The following is a 22,614-nucleotide window of genomic DNA, read 5'->3' on the forward strand; positions in this document are numbered from 1 at the left end:
GTAAATGTAAAATCATGCTTATTGGGAAGCAAGAGATTTTTTTTTTCAGGAAAATTCATTTACATAACAACTGATTTACACTTACAGGATGCCTCAGTGAGGTTTAATTCTTATAAATGTCAGGTGGGATTGGATATAAAAGTCACATACACCCCAAAACCTCTTCAGTGGAAACACATTGAAATGCCATATTGCTGACACAAGAATTGAATCCCAACTACTTAAGAAGTCATTTTGTAGCCTGATGCCTGCTAAATACAGAGAGTGAGAAAAACCTCTCATCACCAGAAAAGCTGACAGGGAAATCACTCTTCCTGGAATCTTTAAAGGGAGTCTTGGGCTGAGTAACTTCTGCAAAACCATGGCAAGACAGACTTATTGTATTGATGATGTTTGCTTAGAGAAGGATGTGGTTCCCTTAGTTAGGGTGACATTGCTTGGGAAACCCTTAAAACCCCTGATTAATATTTAGTAACATTAAAAAGCAAAAGAAGCTTTAATGTGCCCTTCAGTGATATTCATTCTCTTTAGCTGAATAAGGTTTCTCTATATATAAGCATAAGATTTCTCTATCTGCACTCCAGTACACATTTACATAAATAGAACTCAACACTAGGTTTAATGTAAAAATTAGAAAGAATGGGGTTTAGCCTTCAATTTTTATGTGCAATTTTATGTAGATATTTTTCTTCCTTTTTGGATAGTGACAAATAGGAATAATGATGAACTGCCTGCAAAAAGCAAACAAACAAATCCCAAAAAAACAAACCCAAAGACTCCCCAAATTTCACAGCACTGTAATTTAAAAAAATACCTTTAACGGACCCATATGATAAAAAGGAGAGTTGTTTTGCACCATACAAGCCAATTTAATTTTACTGTTTCAATTACCCATTTCTAATATAGCCAGAAGGTGCATTAGCACCTCCAAGCAGATTTCAACAGACCTGCAGAGTCACAGTGAGATCACAGATGACACAGGTTTTCATTTGCACTGAGACCGGAAAGGAAGAAGCTGGACAACAAGATACTAAAGATCTGGTTAGGCACAAATTCTGAGTAAGATGAAGAAAAACATTCTATAGAATATATTTATGTCAGCTGAGCATATGTTGTTGAAAGTCCATCAAAATCCCAGTTTTGCAAGTTGAGAATTTATTCCATGAAGCTGCTTTTATATTTTTAGTTGCTTTCTGAAACTGGGAGATCTACAGTCTCTCAGTCAATATGGGTGGTTATGGAAAGTATTGTGTTCCTGAAAGATATTTACCTGTGTTTCATTACATAAATGTGGAATGGTTTTTTGTTTTGTGGTTTTTTTCTTAAACAACTTTTGTTTTGATTTGTGTTTTTTTTTTTTGAGTAGGACAATATTCTTTTTCAGTCTCTAGTTCTTAAGAAAATTATAATCTCCATATGAAGAATTCTGTACATTCAGAATTGCATTTCCCATAGGAACTGACCTATGGGAAAATATATTTGCTAGCTTCTTGTTTTTCAGTTTTCTGATTGTTTTCTTATTTTTATTTTGTCACTTAAAATAATGACATTCTGGGCATTTTTCCCTTTAGATTCCTTTCTCTGGGTCTTTACATCCAGATACTGCCTAAATGTAAGGACTCTTTCTGTCTGACAGATTTAAAAAGACATTTCTCAGCTATGTCTGCACAACTAAAAACTCCTATCCAACTTTCCATCTTATACCTTGACTATAGCAACATCTCTTCCTCATACTTTATAAGATGCAGTCCTGGTCCATTCATTTTCATTCAGAATAATATCACAAATATCATATAATTGCATTATCCCTACCTAAGTTTTAATGACAATAAATGAGAATTTGAATTAAAAAAGAAAATAATACAGCTTATCTACAAAAATTTTCTCCCTTAAATGCACATCTGTTTATTTTCATAAAGTATTAGGTCACTGCACAAGGGCAGCAGAGCTAGCAGTGCAGCATCCCACATCACAAGACCTACCTGCTGAGTAAATCTTCAAAGCAATAGCAAAAGCAGTCATGCTGCTCACTGAAGGAGAGGGCATGTGGAAAAGGATGACAACTGGAGTGAAATGCAGTACTGATGCCTCTGCACATATTTCAGGAGCTAGGTCTGTTTTTCAGTTCTCTTTATTTTGCCTCTACACCTCCAAGAGTGGTAGTTGTTTTCTTGTCTGGACTATGCATACAGAAAGCAGGCATATTTCCACATAACCAAAATAATCCCACTTCTGAGACATTTTCTAATCAGCTTTTATTCCACAGCAGTTTTTCACCATTCTTCAATGAAGCCTCCAACTTCCAGCCTGCTGTGACTGAAACACACTCTTCAACCTGTCACCAAGGACAAGCAATAATTTTCTCAAGCAGCATTTTTCACTGGTATATATCGGGTGCAGGGTAGCATGAAAACAGGTTCAGATCCTTTGCACCAGATTCTTTTGGAAACCCACTCACATAGGCCATAAGGGATTCAGTCCCTTACTTGAGACTTGGTAATAACCTCTTTTAAGAGAACCTGTTCACACTGTTCACAGCATATGTAGCTAAACCAAAAGTCTCTGACACAAAGAATTAATGTCCTCCATATATAACAGTTTTCATTTCTGAGGAAAAAAAAAAGCCAACAGAAACAAACAAAAAAAAAACAATTGTGAGCTTTTAATTTAGGTGAGCCACACTCTCAAATGTACTCTTTAGCATACTTCTTTCAAGTATGAGTTTACTTTCCAACAGTTTTTTTTTTCAGAAAAAATGCCAGATATAACATGAGGTACAGCTATTTCAGATTCTTTCACTGCTGCTCTTCTCTGGCATACAGCAGAAGGCTGAATCTCTTCATAGCACGAGGATGCTCATAGCAAGTCTTGTTCTCAGGCTGCAGCCAAGCAGAAGGTTTAGTTCAGCATTTATCACCGTGATCTGTGACACTGGCACTAGCTTTATCATATTGCAGGAGTCTACATAGTTTCATATGGTTTAAGGTGAGAGGGGACTATTTGATCATCTGCTCTGACCTCCCATATATCATAAGCCATTAAGCTTAACCCACAAGCTCTTATATTAAGTCCAAAGACTTTAGTTATCACTCCAGTTCTCAGAAGACTAAGCTTTTGGCCAAAGGTAGAGAGAAAATGAAAAAAAAACAGATGCTACCAATCCAAACTCCTCTGCAATGGCAGACAATTGATTAAGTGAGATAAGTGATTTATATACACCTTCTCTGGTGTTAAGAAAGCATTCGCAGTAGTGGCTAAAAATTGAGAAACTTGAATTTTATACCCTGCTCTGGCTGCTGGATTCAGACAAGCACCTTCCCCTTTGCCCCAGGTTCTAATTTCTGAAATAGTTATAATAATTTCCTTTCTAAAAGTTTGTTATTACACTACTCATGAGATCGACTTCTTAAGTACTTATAGAAACCTCTTTTCTTTAAGTAATGCTTAGGAAAAGTCTGAGTGGCACAGTGCATCACATTGCTGTTTGCTATTCTCCTATGCCAGGTCCACTGGGCCACAAGACAGTAGTTTTCTGGTTCTGCACTTTGCCTTTTCTGCTTGCTAATATCAAAGTTGGCTAAAAAATTACACCAAGAATGAGATGGTCCATTCATTCAACCTAAAATGAAACCCCATAGGAAGGGAAAGAAAAATGCAGGTAGAGGTTTGTCATAGGGTTATTGAGTTATGATAAGAGCATTCAAGTTTAGAAACACAAATTCACCTCAAGAAAAAGCCAGCAGAAACCAAAAGTGCTGTTCGGCATACACCTTTCTTACAAAAGAGCAGTCTAATTACTTCTATGAGTAACTTTTTAAAACAATATTAGACATCTAGTGTATTTTGAGAAAATGTTGGCTGCATTTGGTACTAGAACAGTGAAACGGCTCACTGTGTTGCAATTTTGCTGAAAATTTGTTTCCAAGAAGCAAAAAGCTGATGATGTCAACTGTCTTTAATACTTTCTTCTGAAATTACTATTCATAGAATTGAAAGAGATCTACTAGGTTAGCAAATCCAAAACCATGCTGTCACAGGCAGCCATAAAATGTCATCCTGTTCTATTTTCTATTTATATTATTCTGTGTATTACAGTACAAAATAGAATTAAAGTAAAAGTGATTAGTCTGAAAATACTTTTTTTAAAACCCATTTGTATGAATTTTCAGATTTAGTTTCAATTCACAAGGAAGACACATTTCAAAAACTTGAGATTATTAATGGAAAAAAAAGACCTAAAAAAACCCTGATTAAAAAATGCTTCTTTTAAATGGCAGCCTTCTTATAGCATTTTTTCCACTGCTTAGAAGATTTTTTCAAATAAATTTGACAGAGCAGCAAACAGAAGAATTGGTAGCAAACAGTAAGCGCAGTTTCCACTGTTCATCTGAGAAGAGAAACTAGCAGAGAAACATTATGTACGTCTAGTATGAACACTGCTATAAAAGCACAAAAGTCAACTCAGCATGGTAGGCTACCATCTCCATTTGTGCCTAGGATGGTTCCATGGAGAAATCCCTGCACAGAGAAGTTAGAACATATACCATTTTCTATGTCCACACTGTGCATCTGACAGTTTCTTCGTGCCGCACAGTTTAAACTACATGCTGTTCTTTTGTGCTAAACTGCAACTCCACTATACAGGCCTCTAAAAAAACTCATTGAATTTAAGATCAACCAAACTTCCTCTTTAGCCACAGGGTACAGCATGTTCAATGGACGTCAACACTCCTAAGATGTGGCATTTAAAGCACTCACATCTGGAGGAAATATACAGTATTATATTTTTATTTTTTCTTCATTTTATTCTTCCATTTTCATCTTCATGCAACTGAGAAAAGTATTGCAAAGCTAATGAGTAACTAACTAAAAGGAAACCAAGAAAGTGTAAAATTTATTTTGCTTGTTGGTACATGACAATATTTTGTATTAATGAAATGGTTTGTATCTTTTTTCTTTGCAAAGAATTCAGAATTTTAGCATTTAGAAATGTAATTCTTGATCAAAATAAAGTGAAGCATAACTGGAATGTATAGAAACAGCTTGAGTAATATTATTTTTGGATCAGATTTGAACTCTGTTATCAGAACAGCAGTAATGACTCAATTGTTTGATACAGAAGTCAAACACAGAAATTACTGTATGCCTCTGTGATTCCAGAGTCAAAATCTTGTGGGTTTTACCAGTATGCTCAAATTCTGAAGCTCCTGGGTATCAAAGATAAGAATTATACATTGTGAGACATTTTTGTGTCAGTGTTAAACTAACGCACCTAAATCTATCTCGCTTCCCAAAGTAGTCTGCAATAAGTAACTTTGTCTTCAATTATATATTCATATGGGAATCTCATTTTACATTTTATTCAACAACAGAAGAGATAAAAGCAGTTAGAAAATACTTGATAGCAGAGTTTTATTGCAATAGTAAATCATACCTCTGCTATAAAAGTTGAGGGAAGCATTATGTGAGGTTGTGTTACACTCCAGGATTTTATAGCCTTGAAAAAAATCAGCAGTAAATTTGAATAAGGCTGAGGAGGAAAGCAGCTGGAGATGCAAAAAAGAAATGACACCTTTATACTGTACTTCTATTTACCATTTATCTGTCATTTTTACCTCCACATCTTGAAGTTAGAAATCTTTTTTGCATAGATAAAATGTCAGTGACAACTTTCTATTTTAACATCTTACGTTGTCGATGACACTTTGTTTTAATAACTCCCAAAGAACTTCTAAGTAAGTGTTCTGTTTCCTGCTTGGTAGAGAAACGAGAAATAAATAAGGGAAAAATATTTGCAGATGAAGTACTATAGCTCCATTTCCTTTATTAGGTAGTTGAAACTAGTTCAGGTTAAAAGAATAACCAATAGCTTGGAATTATCTGTTACAAATAATATGGAGTAATATGAGTTACTTCAATTACAATATTAGGTATAAAAATAGAATTGATAGCTTGTATGCATCCATGTTTTAGCTAGAGCAAATTCCATTCATTGTTATTATTAGGAATAAAGATAACAAAATCTGAGTGTAACACTATGTTCCATATTGACATTCGGGTTTCTTTTGCAGGGCGTGGGGGAGTTGCAACATATTTCAGATAATGCCAGTACATTACTTCAAAAACTGATCCTGAGCCAAAATACGGCCATAATCATCATCTCAGCAGTTTCAGAGCCTATAATGCTAGGAGTGAATTTTTTAAAGGATTTAGATACCTTGGTAGCTAAGGGCCGGTGTTTTTTTTTCCTAACCTCCTAATTTCATAGGTTTATAATTTACAAACACTTCTGAGCTAAAGAAAGTCCCACAAATGCATTTGTGGGTATTTCTAGAGTACTAGAAAACTCATGGCATAACAAAAAACCTTTCCTTCACACTTCCCACTGACTCACGTTATTTTTGAAACTAATTTGTGTGTGTGTATGAATAAAGCAAGATGGGCTTATTGTCACTCTAAGTATCATTGAAATCAGATTTTTTTAAATCCTTTTTGGGGGTTAAATTTTTCACATCACTTATGCACAGAAAAATTCCACTTTTTTGTGATACAACCATCTTTGCTGTACATCTAGGAGTTCTATACTATATAAAAGCATATCACATTACTGTTTCTCCTGTAACAATTTTGAAATATAAAGAAATTGAAAAGACCATTCTCTGTAGATAGGACTTTGTGTAGTTTTCTAGTAAGTTTAACATTCAGAACCTTTTGTGAGCTATAGTTAGAGACAATTTCACCCTGTTTTATAAGATGGTTATATCTTAAGATGTTGATTAGGAAAATAAAGTAGAAACATTCTGAACTGGAACTAGTGAATAGAAAGTATCTTTTGCTCTTTATGAATTTGAATACTGAATGTTAATTGTGAGCTATCCAAGAATCAATTATGAACTTAAATACTGTGCACATGAAATGCAAACACCTTTGATGCTCATCAGATCCCCAGTCTGCACACATTATCTTAATGGGTTTAACAGGTGTGGAATTAATATAACTGTGACATCAACATCAGACATTATTCCAGTAAGTTGTTCATAGATAATATACTCTTTCCCCAAAACCAGACAAAAAAAGAACCAAAAGCATTCTTCAAATCCTTCTTAACTATACATAATTACGTTTTTAAATTTTGTTTCACTGTATATATATACATGAAAAGTTCTAATTACATCTAGATAGCTTTTATTCACAACTTCACATAAAAATCTGACCTAAAATACACTTAAAAAAATACTTCAGTTTCACAGCCAATATATCTGTGTCTGCACAGCATATTTGTTTATTTAAATGTCCTTGTAAACATGTGGATGGATAGGTAAACAGACTATACTCCAGAAATGTGCACAAATATTTTACATTATTACCCAGGGATAGTACTGAAATAACAGTTTTGGCTTCTGTAAAATGGGTAGGCAATAGTGTGGGTGTTTCTTTTCATTTATCCTCACATACATGGAACACTGCCAGAATAATAATGTAGATAGAAAAGAATAACAGTTTGGAATATTCTAACATTCAGCTAGCCAAATATTTTCTGTTAAGTATTTTTTTTCATAACTTTGTTTTAAAGTAGGCAAGTCAACATCATTTACCTTGCTCACAAAATGAGGGATTAAGTAAATGTGAAATGATGAACATAAAAGTCCGTTCATGACAAAAAGTCACAAGACATGGCATTCAATCAGTTAATCTGAAGTTTTACTCCCTGCCCTTCACTTCTGCACTGTATAAATTTGTACTAAAAAATGAGACACCATCATTAAGTTTGGCAATTTATAAACTAGAACAGCATGGCTGGATAGTGAAAGTTCCTAACACAAACATGAGAGGTATTTGTAATTTACTAAAATGAAAAAAAAACAAACAACTGTGTTTTCTTTTTGAGCCAAGTAGTGGCTGTTTGTCCAAATCTTCTCAGAGATCATTCAGAGCAGTCCTCAGTTAAGGATTTCAGGTTTGTTTCAGTATAGAGATTGATGAATATTTTTTTTAACTAATGAAAAGCTATAACCAAATGTCAATGTCTTTAGCATGTATCATATTGTATAGAGCTGATTTCCGTTCCTATACTTTGAATAAGAGACAAAATTTCACACATTTTACCACTAGCAGCTAAACAATGTGAAAATTCTGGAGCGACATGCATCTCAGCTAACAATAGGTATTAAAATTAAGACTCTGATCTCAGCTAATTGTCTAAACCTAATTCAATGTAACTGATACACACTGACAAAAAAAATGATTAAAAAATAGCAAAGCTTATGATGTATTTGTATTTACATACAAATATATCTAAAATGGGTGCGATTAAGCAACCTGTGAAAGGGCCTATATCTTTCTACTTCAGACAATCACAAGGTGTCTAATTTTTCAGACAGTTCAATCCATTAAAGGCTAGCTGTCTGACAACAACGTTCTGTGTGCGCATCCACATGATGTAATTTTATTGATAATTGGATGTTTCTGTTATAAGTACTTTTAAGAAATTAAATTTACTAACTCAGAAAAAAATTGAAATAAATATTTTGTATGGAAAATTATGAGTCTGACATCTCACTGAACCAGTGTTTCAAAAGACTATGAAATGTCAAGAGTAAGATTTCTTTTTTCAAGTCTGAGAAAAGAAGTTTGCAAGCTGTCAATCTTCTGTTTTTAATAGCAAATCCGAATGTTCTAAATGAATTTATTCATTTTTTTGTGGCCACCTGCCTACTGTTACTGTCAAAACTGATTGAGGTTCTCTGAGTGCTCAGAAATCTTAGCTGTGACACTGTAAAGTTCTACCTCTTCCAGACAAGCAAGTCAAGAACATGTGTGCCCATACTTCTAATAAAGTGGCTTCTTGAAAAGGCAGGAAAACAAATCCCCAAACAAGTGAAAAAGAAGGGTAGCATGGTAATAAGGAAATCTAGCCTTCCCTCAGTGAACTCAGTGAGAGGTTTAACTACTGAACTGCAATTTGAGGTACTGAAGTCAACTATTTTTTCAGCTGAGTTCTTTGATGATACACAGACACAGCTGTCAAAGTTTAGAGAATGGTGTGATCAATGTATTTCAGTCTTGAAATATAAGAATAAGATGTTTAAGTTGAAATTACACATCGTGGATAACTTACCCTTAAGCTTTTATGCACAGTCAAAAGTGCTTAAAGGAATAGGCATCTATAGAGAGCAGTGCATCTATTTTATCTTCTCTGACCATACAAAAATGACTCTTCTAAGGCATAGGGCTTAAATGTTTATAGTAAAGTAGAATTCTATTTATTTTTTTCCTAAGAAGAAAAATCACCTTGCCCACCTTTCCAAACCACTTACTGGTTGAGGATTTGAAGCAGCAGTGGCAGCAGTAAAAAACGTACCTGCTGCTTTAGATTTAAAAATTGTTTAATTCAAATGCATCTAATTCTATATTAAATATTTTGAATTTAAAAGACATTTTCAACATCTGGTGTATATTTATGAAAACAAAGACATTAAAATTGAATGCAAAACTATGGTACACATACAGTGCACTCGGCTAGTAGAATAACTTTTGACTTGTATATAAAAATAGACAATGTAAAAAAAAATAAAATTGAGGATTGATGTTTTCAAAACCCCCAGAAAAAGGTTCCAATTATCCTCTGAAAAAATAAAAAACGAAAACCCAACCTAAACCCCTCTTTGTTGGTATTCAGCATTCCTGAATTTATAGGGCTTTTAACTTACATCCATTATGGTCAATGAAGGGAAAGCATATCATGGAAATTAGTTGACTGTGGTAATTTAAGTTTTTTAATACTATTCTGTCAATATGCCTCATCTGACTTCTAATTCTACAGTACTACAAGCCAATCACAAAAATGCATAGATCAATTATTTTAACCAGGTGATAAAATGCAGTCATTACTTACTGGTAAATCTTCAATACAGTTCTGATATTCTGTGTAAAATTCAGTTCTGGTGAGTCATTTATTATGGGAATCTTATAATTTTGATTCATTCTACCATGCAACTTCAAGCACAGAAGCAAGACCTAAACTAGGAGTCTATTTAATCTAGGCTATCAACTTGGCTGCCTCAATTAACTGTTAGAAATGAAAGCACAAACCTTCAATTTCTTGTAATGGCAATCCAGATTTTCTTATTGCACTGCTGTATTCATACAGGAAGTTATCATCCGTATATGATCAAACATTACAGTACCTGGAAATTTGGTTCTTAGTGATTTTTTTTTAAGTCTTTGTGAATATTGTAAAAACATATTACTCCAAAATTTACAACATTGTCTTTTAATATCTTCCCTGAAAAAAGTATTTAATGACATAGGAACATTATAAAAGAGATGTAGCATTGGATTAGATAAATGACATACACAGCTACATGAATTTTTGAGGAGCCTTAGAGAACCATTTATAAATACCTTTGGTAAAATTAGGCTCAGTATGTAAGCCTACGTAAACACATACTAAAAAGAAAGCATTCAGAACATGCATGTGCTCTCAGGTTCTGGTAGCACTGGAGAACTGTAGCATTAGGGGCTACAGAAGTTGTACCCAATAAAATACTGGTTTATTTTAAGGTTTTTGTTTGTTGTTTGTTTTTTGTGGGTTTTTTGTTGTTGTTTTTTTCTAGATTAATAAATGCTTCCAGACATGGGTTGTTTTTTTGTTTTTTTTTTTTTTTTTGTGGGACACTTCCATAAGATGTTACTGCAATATTAATTATAATTTCCTGTTCATTTTAATGACATTTGAAATGCCTTTGTGGCTCACTAAATGAGCTGCTTGGACTCCTTTTCTGCCTGGTTAGTGACTACCAACAAGCAACAGTGAACAGCAGGGATAGTCTAATTACTGCCAAAACCAAAGGTCACCTAATTCCAGGCAATGCAAATAGACTAATTATATTGTTTCTTAAGGTGTCTTCTAGACATGTGTCGGTCAGTAAAAAGAGCAAATAGCAGAATAAGAACTCCTATAGCAGCATAAATTCTACATATTATCATTTAGAATAATGCAGTGAAATAACAAAATGTAAAATTGGTTGGTAGGGAATTTAATTACTATGTTTTATAAAAAGGAAACCATGGGATATAAAAAAAAAGGTAACTCTTTCTGTGACCTTTAAGTAATTAGTGTTTCGTAATTATGTACATGTGGTCTTTAGCTACCTAAAAAAAAAAACCACACAAAAAAACCCAACCAAAAATACCAAACCTCCCCCCAACAAGCCACATATAGTTATTTTCATTTTGAATCTAAATAAGAAAATTTATTTGACCAATATTTTTCATTAATCTGGAACAAAAGAAAACAGAAAAGCACACACACAAATTAAACATCACAGAATTCTGATTTATGCTTTTATGATTGCTTGAACTCTGTGTACACCTTTACATTTTTACTTAGCACCTTTGTACAATTTCAGATTTATTAACTGTCAGTGACACATATATCCAAATCAGCAATGCATATTCCAGTGTATTCACCACATCACTTCAAACAAAACCTCTCACTCGAACAACAGTTTTAGTTTAAAACTATCACCACTCCTAAATTGAAAAATCTCTCAGCAAGAGTTCAGCTTCAGCACACTATACTGACAATATATTATGCTACCATACAGGCAACATGGTCATTGATAGCAAGAGTGCTGAAAGTATTGCCTATCCTGCTTTCATGCGTATGTCTGAGCAACAAGCCAACCACTGGCTCCTGCGGATGATACTGAAAAAAAGCATCAGCTCTGAGATACTCAGTTCGCCAGCATGTATTATATCGGAAACAGCACTGGAACTTCCTAATGTACCACATGTGTTTTAATTCCACCTTTCAAAGTCACTTAGAAATGCCACCTTTACTTAGACATGAGGCTTACAAAGGCTTTGAAGCTGCTGATAGGCTTTAGGTATGTCTCCACAGTACCAGTAAAGCCTGTTTCGGAGAGCTGGAAAATGCAAACCCTGAAATGCTGAGAGAGAAGCACAGAACATGAGAGGGTGCAGTCCATCCTGTCTCAAGAATTGTCAAGAGAAAGTGTAGAAGAAAAAAAATGAGATAAAACACCCAACTCAGTATTCCTGGTGTGGTCCAAGTTGTTGGTGCATAGGCTGTTTAGAAACCAAATGATAGAAAAATCTTACCAGCAAAACCAATGATATCTGATATCTGTGAAAACTGCTAATTTGTTAGCTCAGCCTGCAGCTGTCATTTAAACTTGGGTTTAGGACATGTTGCAGTACAGGAGTGGGCTGTCTGCAAATCCCACAATCAAGAAAACTTCAGTTTTGATGGCAAGGCTATGAGACACATCCAATTTGTATTTTATCACCCAACGGGCAGCCACAAACTACTGGTCTAGCACCCGTCTAGCCCAGACACACTGTCAATTTACACTGCTTAAACAGCAAGTCAGGCTTGTCGCCACTCATTTTTCTCACAGGAGTTATACGATACCCTATTGGATACAAGGACAAATAGGTAATAGGGAAGAAAAACTGAAAAAATCTGCAGCTGCACATTCTGTGTTGTTTTCCCCTGCTCTCAGGATAGAAGAGTTAAAAAGATGCACACAGTGTGAAGTTGCATCCTACAAACTGTCATCCCAAAGTAATGTAATCACAGTGCCATTAGTTTGCACTGCCTGAGTTCCTTCTTCATTACTCAACTTACTGTGCTGAGTGTCAAATTAGTGTATTCATATTATAATTACAATTCTACTGATACATGAGTTTCTATGGATGTAAGTAATTGTATATGTTCAAAGTACTGAAAAATGTATTCGCTTTTATCCACCAGTTTTCTATCCTACTTAACTAAAATTTCAGAAGAAGCAGAAACAGGCTTTCATGTGGTGAAGTGTCCACTACAATGTTTTAATGAATAATTTACTATCCAAATTGACTGCACCGATCATCTAAATTTAGAGATATCAGACTTTTAACAGATGGTACACTACAGACTGTAACTCTTGGTTGAAAGTGCTTCTGGAATGTGCAATTCGCTATGGTAAACTGGTCCATCAAATCAATCTGGCATTCTGCCTCTGGGGAAGGGTAATACTTAATCTTCTATAGCAAGATGAACTTCTCCCATAATACACTTGGTCAATTGTGCAATGCTATACATTCTTGAGTGGGAAAAAAAATCTGTATGCTTTCAGGTAAGTAGAATTTGTTATGGTGTCAACTGGAAGATAGCCAATATCCAAATAAATTATATTTTATATTAAGGGTATGACCCTTATATCCCCTAATCTTATTGACGTAAATGGAAGCTCTCTACACACAGTATTTTCAGGAGTAGACAACAAATTGGCACACAGTTTAACAGTTAGGATATAGAAAGGAAATTAAAAGTAACAGAAAGTGTGCATGCTTTCTATTTTAGGTTAATGCATTTCTAAGGACAGGATATACTACTGTGGTTATTTGACTTCCTGTATATTATAGATACTACACTGTAATTATTTCTGCTTCAAATTCAATATTTAAGCCTGATTTCAACTATATCTTTAAGAGAAGAAAATGAATAAAGGTCAGATTTTTATTTCCAGTGACAGAAAATCTATCAATTGCATCAGTAAGTAGTTTCCAGGATTAGTTAAAATATCCAGCTTATTTTTAGTTTGAGTTGGTCGATGTTCTGCTTTTAGCTATTACACTTTAACATTTTCCTGCCTACAGACTTAATACACCAGCATTAACAATTTTTTTTCTCAGTGTAATTATTTATAGCTTTTTTCTCTTCATTCTTTTTATTTTTTTTTAATGTAAGATCAGCTTTTAATTGCAATTCCAGTCTGTTCATTTCTTTGTGCTTCTTTGACATTTAGTGTTTTGGTTTCCTAACTGATGGCACCAGACTAGGACACAATGTTCAAGAAATAGCCATACTAATGCCAAGAGCTGGGGCAATATAATCTGTTAGGTCTTAGTCTATATTGCATAGCCATACCTCTAAAACCCTTTCACTTTTGTAGGCTCACATTCAGCTGTTTATCCAGTATTTCTCTCTGCAAACTTTTCACTTTGTGAAATTGACTGTTTTCCTGAAGCAGTAGTTTTCCATCTGTAAATATGGTCTATCTTCCTAGGATTTTACAGCGCTCACAGTGGAATTCGTATCAGTTTAACAAGTCTGAGCAGAATTAGCCATTTATGTCTTTATTAACAACCACTTGCCAACCCTATGGGGCACCAGAAAACTATTATTACCGAGTTTACAATTTAATTCATCAACACACAAAGAAACAAAGAAACAAGAACCAATTTCCCTCATGCAGCAAAAATGCCCTTCTGGTTCATTTTTCCCCAAATTTCCTTTTACCTGCAGTGATAGTGGGAATCTGCAATACATTTCTAATTTGCCCTTTTCTGGATTTTTTTTACTGTATTTTCCTGACAGGAAGAAAATACAGAGAATTGTTAGGATAGTGCTAATTCTGATTTCTGTTACCAGCTTTGTAAGATTATTTTTTCTCTCCCTTTACCCAGATTGAGTACCTATTGTTCTCTTTTCTTGTAATGAATATCTGGCAGCAATAGAGGGTAACAACCCCTAGCACTGTATTTTGACAGTTGGAAACAATAGCAAAAGCTTTGCTATTATATGCTACTTTAAAACTAAATCCATTTGATTTTAAACCACAAAAGAAAAAAACATTGTTAACAAGCTGACCATAGTAAGCCATACCTGACATATTGCAGACTGGATGCTTCATTCTTTCCTTCCTATTTTAATCTGTCACATAACATCAATATGCATTCCTAAGACCTGACACTCCCTTCTTGATAGATGTCTGGCTTTCATCATGACGTGAAATAGCATCAGAAATAATATAAGCATGGTTTGACTGAGTTTATAAAACATACAAGGGCTTCTTAGGAAAGGTACTATGAAAAATGTCCATGGTTTGTATGTCCTTAGCCATCTAACCAAATCAAGCACCCTGCTGCAGTTTCCATTAATTCCATGGATGTACAAAATTAAATGAAATCTATCGCAACAATAAGGGGATACGAAGGGAAAAAAATAAAATTTAATTTAAAATGAAGGACTGATCTAGAGAAAAGAATCTGAATCCACCAGTACTGTTCATATAGCACGTTATTAAGAGTTCTCGAAAATCTAATGTTTGAAATGGAATATTTAAAAGTTCTCTACCTTTGAAAGTAAGGAGAATTGTTCCCAGAAGAAAACAGTTCTACTTCTAATACATATAAACTTACAACTCTGCAAATACTTGCAGAAGTCTTTAAGATCAGAGGAACATGTAGGAATCATTATTATTTTGCTTCTGACTTCTTTCAGTCTTATTCGAGGTCTCCCAGGAATTATATTACAATCCCTGAACCTTTCCCAAACAGAAAATGGTAATAACCGTGCCAACTGGGTGTGGTTTTGGCACTTTTCTAGGGGTGAAATTGAAGTATGCTGAGGAGTATTGCTCCCTTCTGAATGCAATCTTACATGACAGAAAAGTATGAAAATTAACTTTTCCTTTAATGCATAATTATATCTGTGTCATAAAATGCGATCATAACATAGCATTCACAAACATGTCTTTTGCAAGTAACTGATCTGGCTACTTAAATGAGCTCTACATTGGGTTGCACCTTAAATCAACCTGGAAGCAATCTGTTATAGGAAGGTGCTGTTCTGCTTGATATGCTTTGTATCCCTTTATGAGCATTTGACATCTGCTCTCCAATTCTACTCTGGCTGCCTGTTGTTTTTCAAGTGGAGTTTGAAGTGCTGGTTTTGACCTATAAAGCCCAAAATGGCTTGAAGCTTGCTTTGAGAGACTGACTCACTTCCCCATATGTTAAGATTACTGACAGCACTAAAGCACCTTTGAGTGAAAGGTAGAGAACCAATGACAAAGTATATGAGTGCTCTTTTACTGCAAAATTCACTTCCACACCTATCTGAAGTGATATAAATTTGTTAATCTTTAGAATACACCAAAACTCCATTTATCTATACAGACATGTAGGTAGGACTGCTGTCATGAAAAGCGAAAAGGGGAAGGGAAGGTTTTCTGTGTACTGTTTTCTGTGGTCAGGGAACTACTGTTGCCTACTGATTAATGTTCCTGTCCATCGTGAATGGCATTTTAATTTGTCAGAAGCACCAATAGGTCAAAAAAGATATCTGAAGGTGTTCTGAAGAGAACATGCAGAGTTTTAACACTATATATAAAAGACAGTAGCATTAGAAATAGCTCAGTGTATAATAGCACAGCTACACCCTACCCACCCAAAAAAACCCACAAGCTCACACTTGCTATTAATTAAGGTATGAAATAAAGGAAGAAACAAATTTTATGCTGAATGATTCTATAAAGTACTGACAATTACTACATTATTGAAAGTCAGGACACAAAAAATATAATAGCACTGATATCTAAATTTTCACTCTGATAATTTAAAAAAATTCTGGTTCGAAACTTGTTTAGCATTTGTGTCTCCTGCCCTACAGAAGTATTTCCATTAGCATCACCATATTCCCTCTTCCTCTCAAAAAAACCGAAACACAACCAACCACAAATTAAACCAAAACAAAACACCTGTCACCTGCAGGTGACTAGAAAAGACTTCTACAGCCCTCTAGTGTCGCCAAGCTACAGACCCTGGCTAAAAATAGACCAAAGCAACACCAATTTCTGCCCCACACCCTGAAGGAAAACCTGCTGACTTTTGCCACTGCTGGGCACACAAGTTGTTTGAAAAAAGTCAGCTCTGGCAGAATGAGTTACACTGCTCTCACTCTTACATCACAAGGGACATGGTATCGAGTGGTCAAATGCTTAGAAGTGGCTTTTGCAAATAAAAGCATATACACAGAAACGAAAGGGGGGGGGGAAATATCAATAATATCAATAATTTGTGGTGTACATATTTAAACAGCTGACTGGAGAGATTATTATGCCTGACAGTAAGCCTTCAGCAAGAGCGATAGCTCATTTCTCCATTTGCTCCCTCCCTGCTTCTTTCCCAGTGAGTTTCCGTTGACAGAGCCTACGGCTATACTCTCAGAAATCACATAAAACCTGACAGTGCCAAAATTTCAACCGCAAAAAGGTGTCTTAAGGTGTTGCCTTTCAAATCTAATTTTAACAGACAACAGTGTTCAGCAAGCACATCCCCGGATGGCAGTGCGCGGCACTCGGCTGCCCACGGGCTGCAGATGGAGCTGTTGACAAAACAGTCCAGCTCACTGGAGATGAGCTAGGCTGGCACACAGCATCACAGAGCTGCAGCTCGCTTCTGCAGCTCCGCTGCTACATCATTATTATGATTGGTATAGGTGCTATTATTGCTATTATTATTATTATGCAATTATTAATTTATTATTAATAATAGTAACAATGTTATTGTAGTCATTGCTGTCATTATTACTTTTGAGTGTCTCTGCAGGACTGAAAGAGTACTATTTCAAACCTTCTAACCTTAGAAAGCCAGACTCCCTAGCCAACCTTCAAGATGCACTTAAGCTAAGAACATGAAAGCACATTAACAAGTCTGGATGGGTGAATAAAAATGCAAATCAGAAATCATGTAATGAAGAAAGAGATATACAAAGCATCAGTGTTACTGTTACCAGCATTAACTCCTTTATTTTGGAAAGAACTTTATGATGTATAGTTGGTTTCCACAGTAGGAAAAAGTTACAGCTACACACTCCCATAAAAATTGTATTTATGAGATAAAGGTTTGTGCATCACAACACTTGAAATGTGCAAGAATTACTGATAGGAGAGGTGTAACAGGATCAAATTCACACTGTTTAACTGTATATTGCCATTTATTACAGCTGTACACATACCACTGTGCAGGCTGACTGCTGTAGCGCAACAGTTTATTTTGCACTTGAAATTTCTGATAAATATTGCCTGGAGATCTCCAGAGGGAGCTAACAGAATCCCAGCTGTTGTATTTACTAGCAAGGAAGTTAATTCAACCTTCCTTTGGACAATTCAAATTAAAGCACTGGGTCATAATTATGCATCAACCAAGAATGATGACACAGATGATCTTCATGTTCTCATGCGGTTGAAAAAAGCTACATTGTAATTAGTGTTGCAAGTGTGATAATATGTTGTATAGCTTTGAAACTCCTCATATTCTTAATTTGAGCAGATAGCAACTGCCTCGTCTGAATTAAAATTCAGAAGTCTGGAGATTAAGCTGGATTTCCTTATTTTGTTAGTTAAAATACTGAAAATACACAGTCAAATTATATTATGTTACTGTGAGGTTTCTTCAGTGTATATGAGAATGTGTAGTCTATTAAAATTCCTGACTACTACTTCATCAAGGGATTATAAAATCAAATTTCAAACTCATTCTGCTGCAAGATGAACATCAGAATGGCACTGCCCCTTTATGATTGTTTTTTTCTTTTAATTATATGCTCATGTATGGCACACATTCTGCAAACACTCTGAGCATAAACACCAACCCCCAAAAGTAAAATTATCTACATTATAGACTGCATATGACTTAGTGAGTCAGCATAGTAAAAAGTAGCAAAAGAATAAGGTCACAGTTACCATTTTACTAGAAAAATTTAGGAGAGTTAATACCCAGTAATACACATAGAACCACAGAATCATAGAACAGTTAGGGTTGGAACAGACCTTAAGATCATCTAGATCTAAGTCCCCGGCCATGGGCAGGGACACCACAGCCTAAACCATGTCACCCAAGACTCAAACCAGTTTACTAACTTTTTTTGTCTCTTATTTTTCATTTACTCTGTGTCTCCTATATTCCTGTTTCTGTTGGTTTGTTTGATGTCTTTTCCTTTTTTTTTTTTTAAACTGGATGACAAATTTTGACCTCCATATACTGTTAGCATTTAAATAGCCCTTTAACTATTTGGTGTTCAGATCACATTAATCTGCTTCTGTTTCCAGCTTGACAAAGTCCATTAAAAGCCTCTGATATATCTGTGAAAGATTTAATTCCTTCATGTTTATCAAAGTATTGAATTCCTTTATGAAAGGCTATTTTACAATACTATGTTGTATTCTGTAACTTTTATCCAGACCAAAAAATGTGAAATTTTAAGTACTTTTGGAACGTAACAAAAAAGAAATGGTTAAAGAGAACCCTAAAATTCTGCAAAGTACCTTGCAATCACTTTCCAGGATTTTACAAGAAACATTCAAAACAGGCACCATTTGGTGTCTTATTTTTGAAAAATCCAAACTTACTGGATCTCCAAGATAAATCTGCAGTAGAAAAGGAATACCCTTACACAGTTCAAATGTTGACTCAGCTTCTGGGCCATAATTTGTCTTTGTCTCTCTTTTATTTAGCAATATAGAGTCTTAAATTCACCTGTCACTTCTGGAATTCTTAAACCATATTTATGCAGTGCAAGGAACAGACTGAGAGCTATCAAGACACAGCATTATTTAGTTGTGCATAGATTTAAAATAAAATAAAACACCAGAAAACCAGAAAACATAACTAGTGATAATACAATTGGTGCTAAGTCATATAACATATAAAGTTTTGACAGAAGATCCCAACTAAATCATTTAGTGCACTCTTATTTGCAGTGATTGAGGATTCTGGTTCACTGCTGTCCATTTAATTGTGCAAACAAGTAGTGCTACACATCTAGGTGAAACAGAATGTCACAGCCCAGTGAAGCTTGGTGATTAAAAGTGGATTAAGAGATGAGGTTGGAGATAGCATGTAATATGTTTTAAATGTGTAGACAAAGGGGAAAAACTCTTAGAAAAAAACATTCCACAAGCAAGTTGCCTCGTGATTTGGTAATGATCTTGATACAGGGAAAAAAGATTGAGAAGTTGAAGAGGATGAAGTCAAGCTTTCATGGCTTAAAAACCTTGTGCACAGTAATACTGTATACACAAACAAACAAAAAAATAGCAGTATTGTAAATAACTTCACAAGCTAAAGGAGAAGTCTTACAGAAGATTAATAGCTATGCTACAGGTTTTAAAAATGCAGTTTGATGAGATCTAGATAATGGAGAATAAGCAAATTTTCAATTGATTAACATGGAAGCTCAGTACAACTCCTGGAGTTAATATTACTGTAACCAAATAAGAAATTACTAGGGTAGCCTAATTTAAAAATATGGGTGGGCAGAAATACTTTTCTGCAAAATACTCTCTTCTACTCTCATTTCTAAATTCTTATATTCCTACTTATGAGTAATGTCTGGTTTCAACAATTCTATATGTGTACATTACGATGTATTGTGTTTAACACAAGTGACTACAGTGAGTTCAGATATGAAAATATAATCTTATTGTTTTATTTTAATTGAGAAAACACAATTTTTTATTGGATACATTAAAATCAATTACTGGACTGCCAACAATATACAGGTATATTGTGTGAGATCTTAGCACTGTTGGACAATTTACTAAGGCAACAGGTTGTATATTTTTAATTCAATTTTTGACATTTGCATTTTCCATTTATTTTATTAAAACCAGAAAAATTGTGCTAATATAATACACATATTAGTTTTACCAGGTACATGCCATATGGTGATCCATAGTAGAATTCATGATCAAGCATTATTAATGGGCATTGAATATATTTGTTGCATGAGTAATGAATATTGCAGTGATTACTCTTTCCTGATAATTGCACGAAATACATTGCACATTGAATAGCTTAGAAGCAGAACCCACAATTTTTGCATAATTCAGAACATATCCAGACATAATTCAAAAGGAACATGTATTAGATTGAACATGGAGAAGTCATTTGAGGTGTAAATGATACCTATTAACATGCAATCCTAGTTAAATGTGGGATGATAACTGACAAGAATTCATAATAAGGATCCAAGGAGAATGTAGTCACTGAGGAAGAAGCTGCTGTTCTCTGAGCCAGAAACTCAAGTGCACAGGTGTTTGAGAAACATTACACTATCTTCAATGATCTCAGGAGCCTCACCTGTTTGCCACTCAGAATAGCAGCATCCCTACAATTTCCCTTCAATCTGTAGTGGTAGCTTACATAATATTATTTAGGAAAGAAGCTTACACTGCTTATCATCTACATTTTTCTCTTTTAGTATGCAGAAAGTTAAAAAAAATAAAATTACAACTTTCTCTGGCAAATGAGGTAACATATCAAACAAGTGAGAAACTTGCCATAATAAGCCAATGGGAAGCCTAGTGTCTGATGTGAATCCTGTGAATTTTGTATGAATGTTGGTTCTTAATTCTTAAAGCAATTAGAGTTAATTATAAAGTCTTGTGTTTCTGTTTACTTTCATGTCTGTATTTATCTAGTCATTGTCAACTGCCAAAAAAAAAAACCCCAAAGCTATTTATAAATTTTAAGCAACTAAAAATATAATCATTCTTAATAATAAAACAATTCCAATAAGCCAAGACACCGACTACATGAGCAAAAAAAAAGAGTCTATAATATGAAAACTATACCTTAATTTGTGAGTAGAACCATTCAATCAGGAAGGACGAGGGGAGAAATCTGATCTGAATTTTAAATAAAATTCTACAATGGTAAAGTATCTATTCATGCTCATTTTAGTTCTCTTTCACATCTACCCATCATTCGTGTTTACTAGAATAACAAAAGAAAACATTAAACAAAGCAAGATGGCAAATTTCATAGTTGTTTTATCTCTATCAATTTTAAGCTCATGCAAACTGTGGTAAAACCATGTATCAGTTCCTACTGTGCAATGGCTGTTTTATACAGTTTGACTATGTGATGAAAGAAACTAGTTGACATGCACTTACCGTATTAAGCCCTGGCACCTGCATTGCAGACACTAATCAAAGTGCTCCTTCAGAGGGGTGAAAGAATCGCCATTTGTAACACAATAATTAGGCTGGGTAGAAGGGCCTGGAAAGTAAATCAATCTCGTCTGCTCTCTAAATCTGACACCATTCTCTAGGCAGATTGTTAACATAATGAGACAGAAGCCTACAAGAGGTCCCATAAAAGACCTATGTCTTTTTTTTTGCCTTCTTTCTTTATACTTGCGATGTTACTAAGAGCATAATTACAGACAATCCTACCCTAAGTCACTGGCATAAAAGCAGCTATTTCTAAGAAGATCATAAAAAATAAGTTGGCAGAACAGACGGGCTATATAACACAGCAGCAGGCTGACTCTATTTGCCCAACTGGATGAAGATTATTTTAACCTATTCCCTACTAAAACCATTATGATAATGTCTGACAGGGAAAAGTAATAAGATACTATAACATGACTAGAAAATAATTTTTCTGAATTAATCTGATCCTCTGCACTGGGCAAATGAATAATAAGTCCACTGAAATCAATATTATTATTACAATTGTGTGAGAAAATAATCACATACAATGTCATCACTGTGACATTTAAAAAGGAAACCAGTAACAGAATAGCAACATTAATGGTAAAGCTTTTAAACATATTTTTCTTGTAGAGCCTTGCAAATCGCAAGAACGCAATCTAACAGCCAAAAATAAGTAACTCCATTTTCCTTGGTAAGACAATTGACCGATAGTTAATGCTTTGCTATACCAAAAGCTTAGGACCCTTTGTTACAGTCAATTCCTTGTGGATTTCGTACAGGCTTCTGTAAAAAAAACCCACATCAAATTATGTAAAAA

The 22,614-nt window shown here is 34.6% G+C and overlaps 1 protein-coding gene across 5 annotated transcripts in view; it reads right to left on the reverse strand.

Moving 5' to 3' along the window:
• Nucleotides 1-22,614, reverse strand: part of PCDH9 (protocadherin 9) — a 699,618-nt gene that overhangs the window by 273,836 nt on the left and 403,168 nt on the right. Inside the window, exon 6 of one of the 5 annotated variants that reach the window (XM_034059968.1) lies at nucleotides 12,952-12,969. The exons of the other annotated variants lie outside the window; for them this stretch is intronic. Coding sequence (XP_033915859.1) covers nucleotides 12,952-12,969 — 18 coding nt within the window. The remainder of the gene's footprint in view (nucleotides 1-12,951; nucleotides 12,970-22,614) is intronic. 5 annotated transcript variants of the gene reach the window in all.

The sequence above is a fragment of the Melopsittacus undulatus genome, chromosome 2 (genome assembly GCF_012275295.1).
Source record: "Melopsittacus undulatus isolate bMelUnd1 chromosome 2, bMelUnd1.mat.Z, whole genome shotgun sequence".
Taxonomy (NCBI): Eukaryota; Metazoa; Chordata; class Aves; order Psittaciformes; family Psittaculidae; genus Melopsittacus; species Melopsittacus undulatus.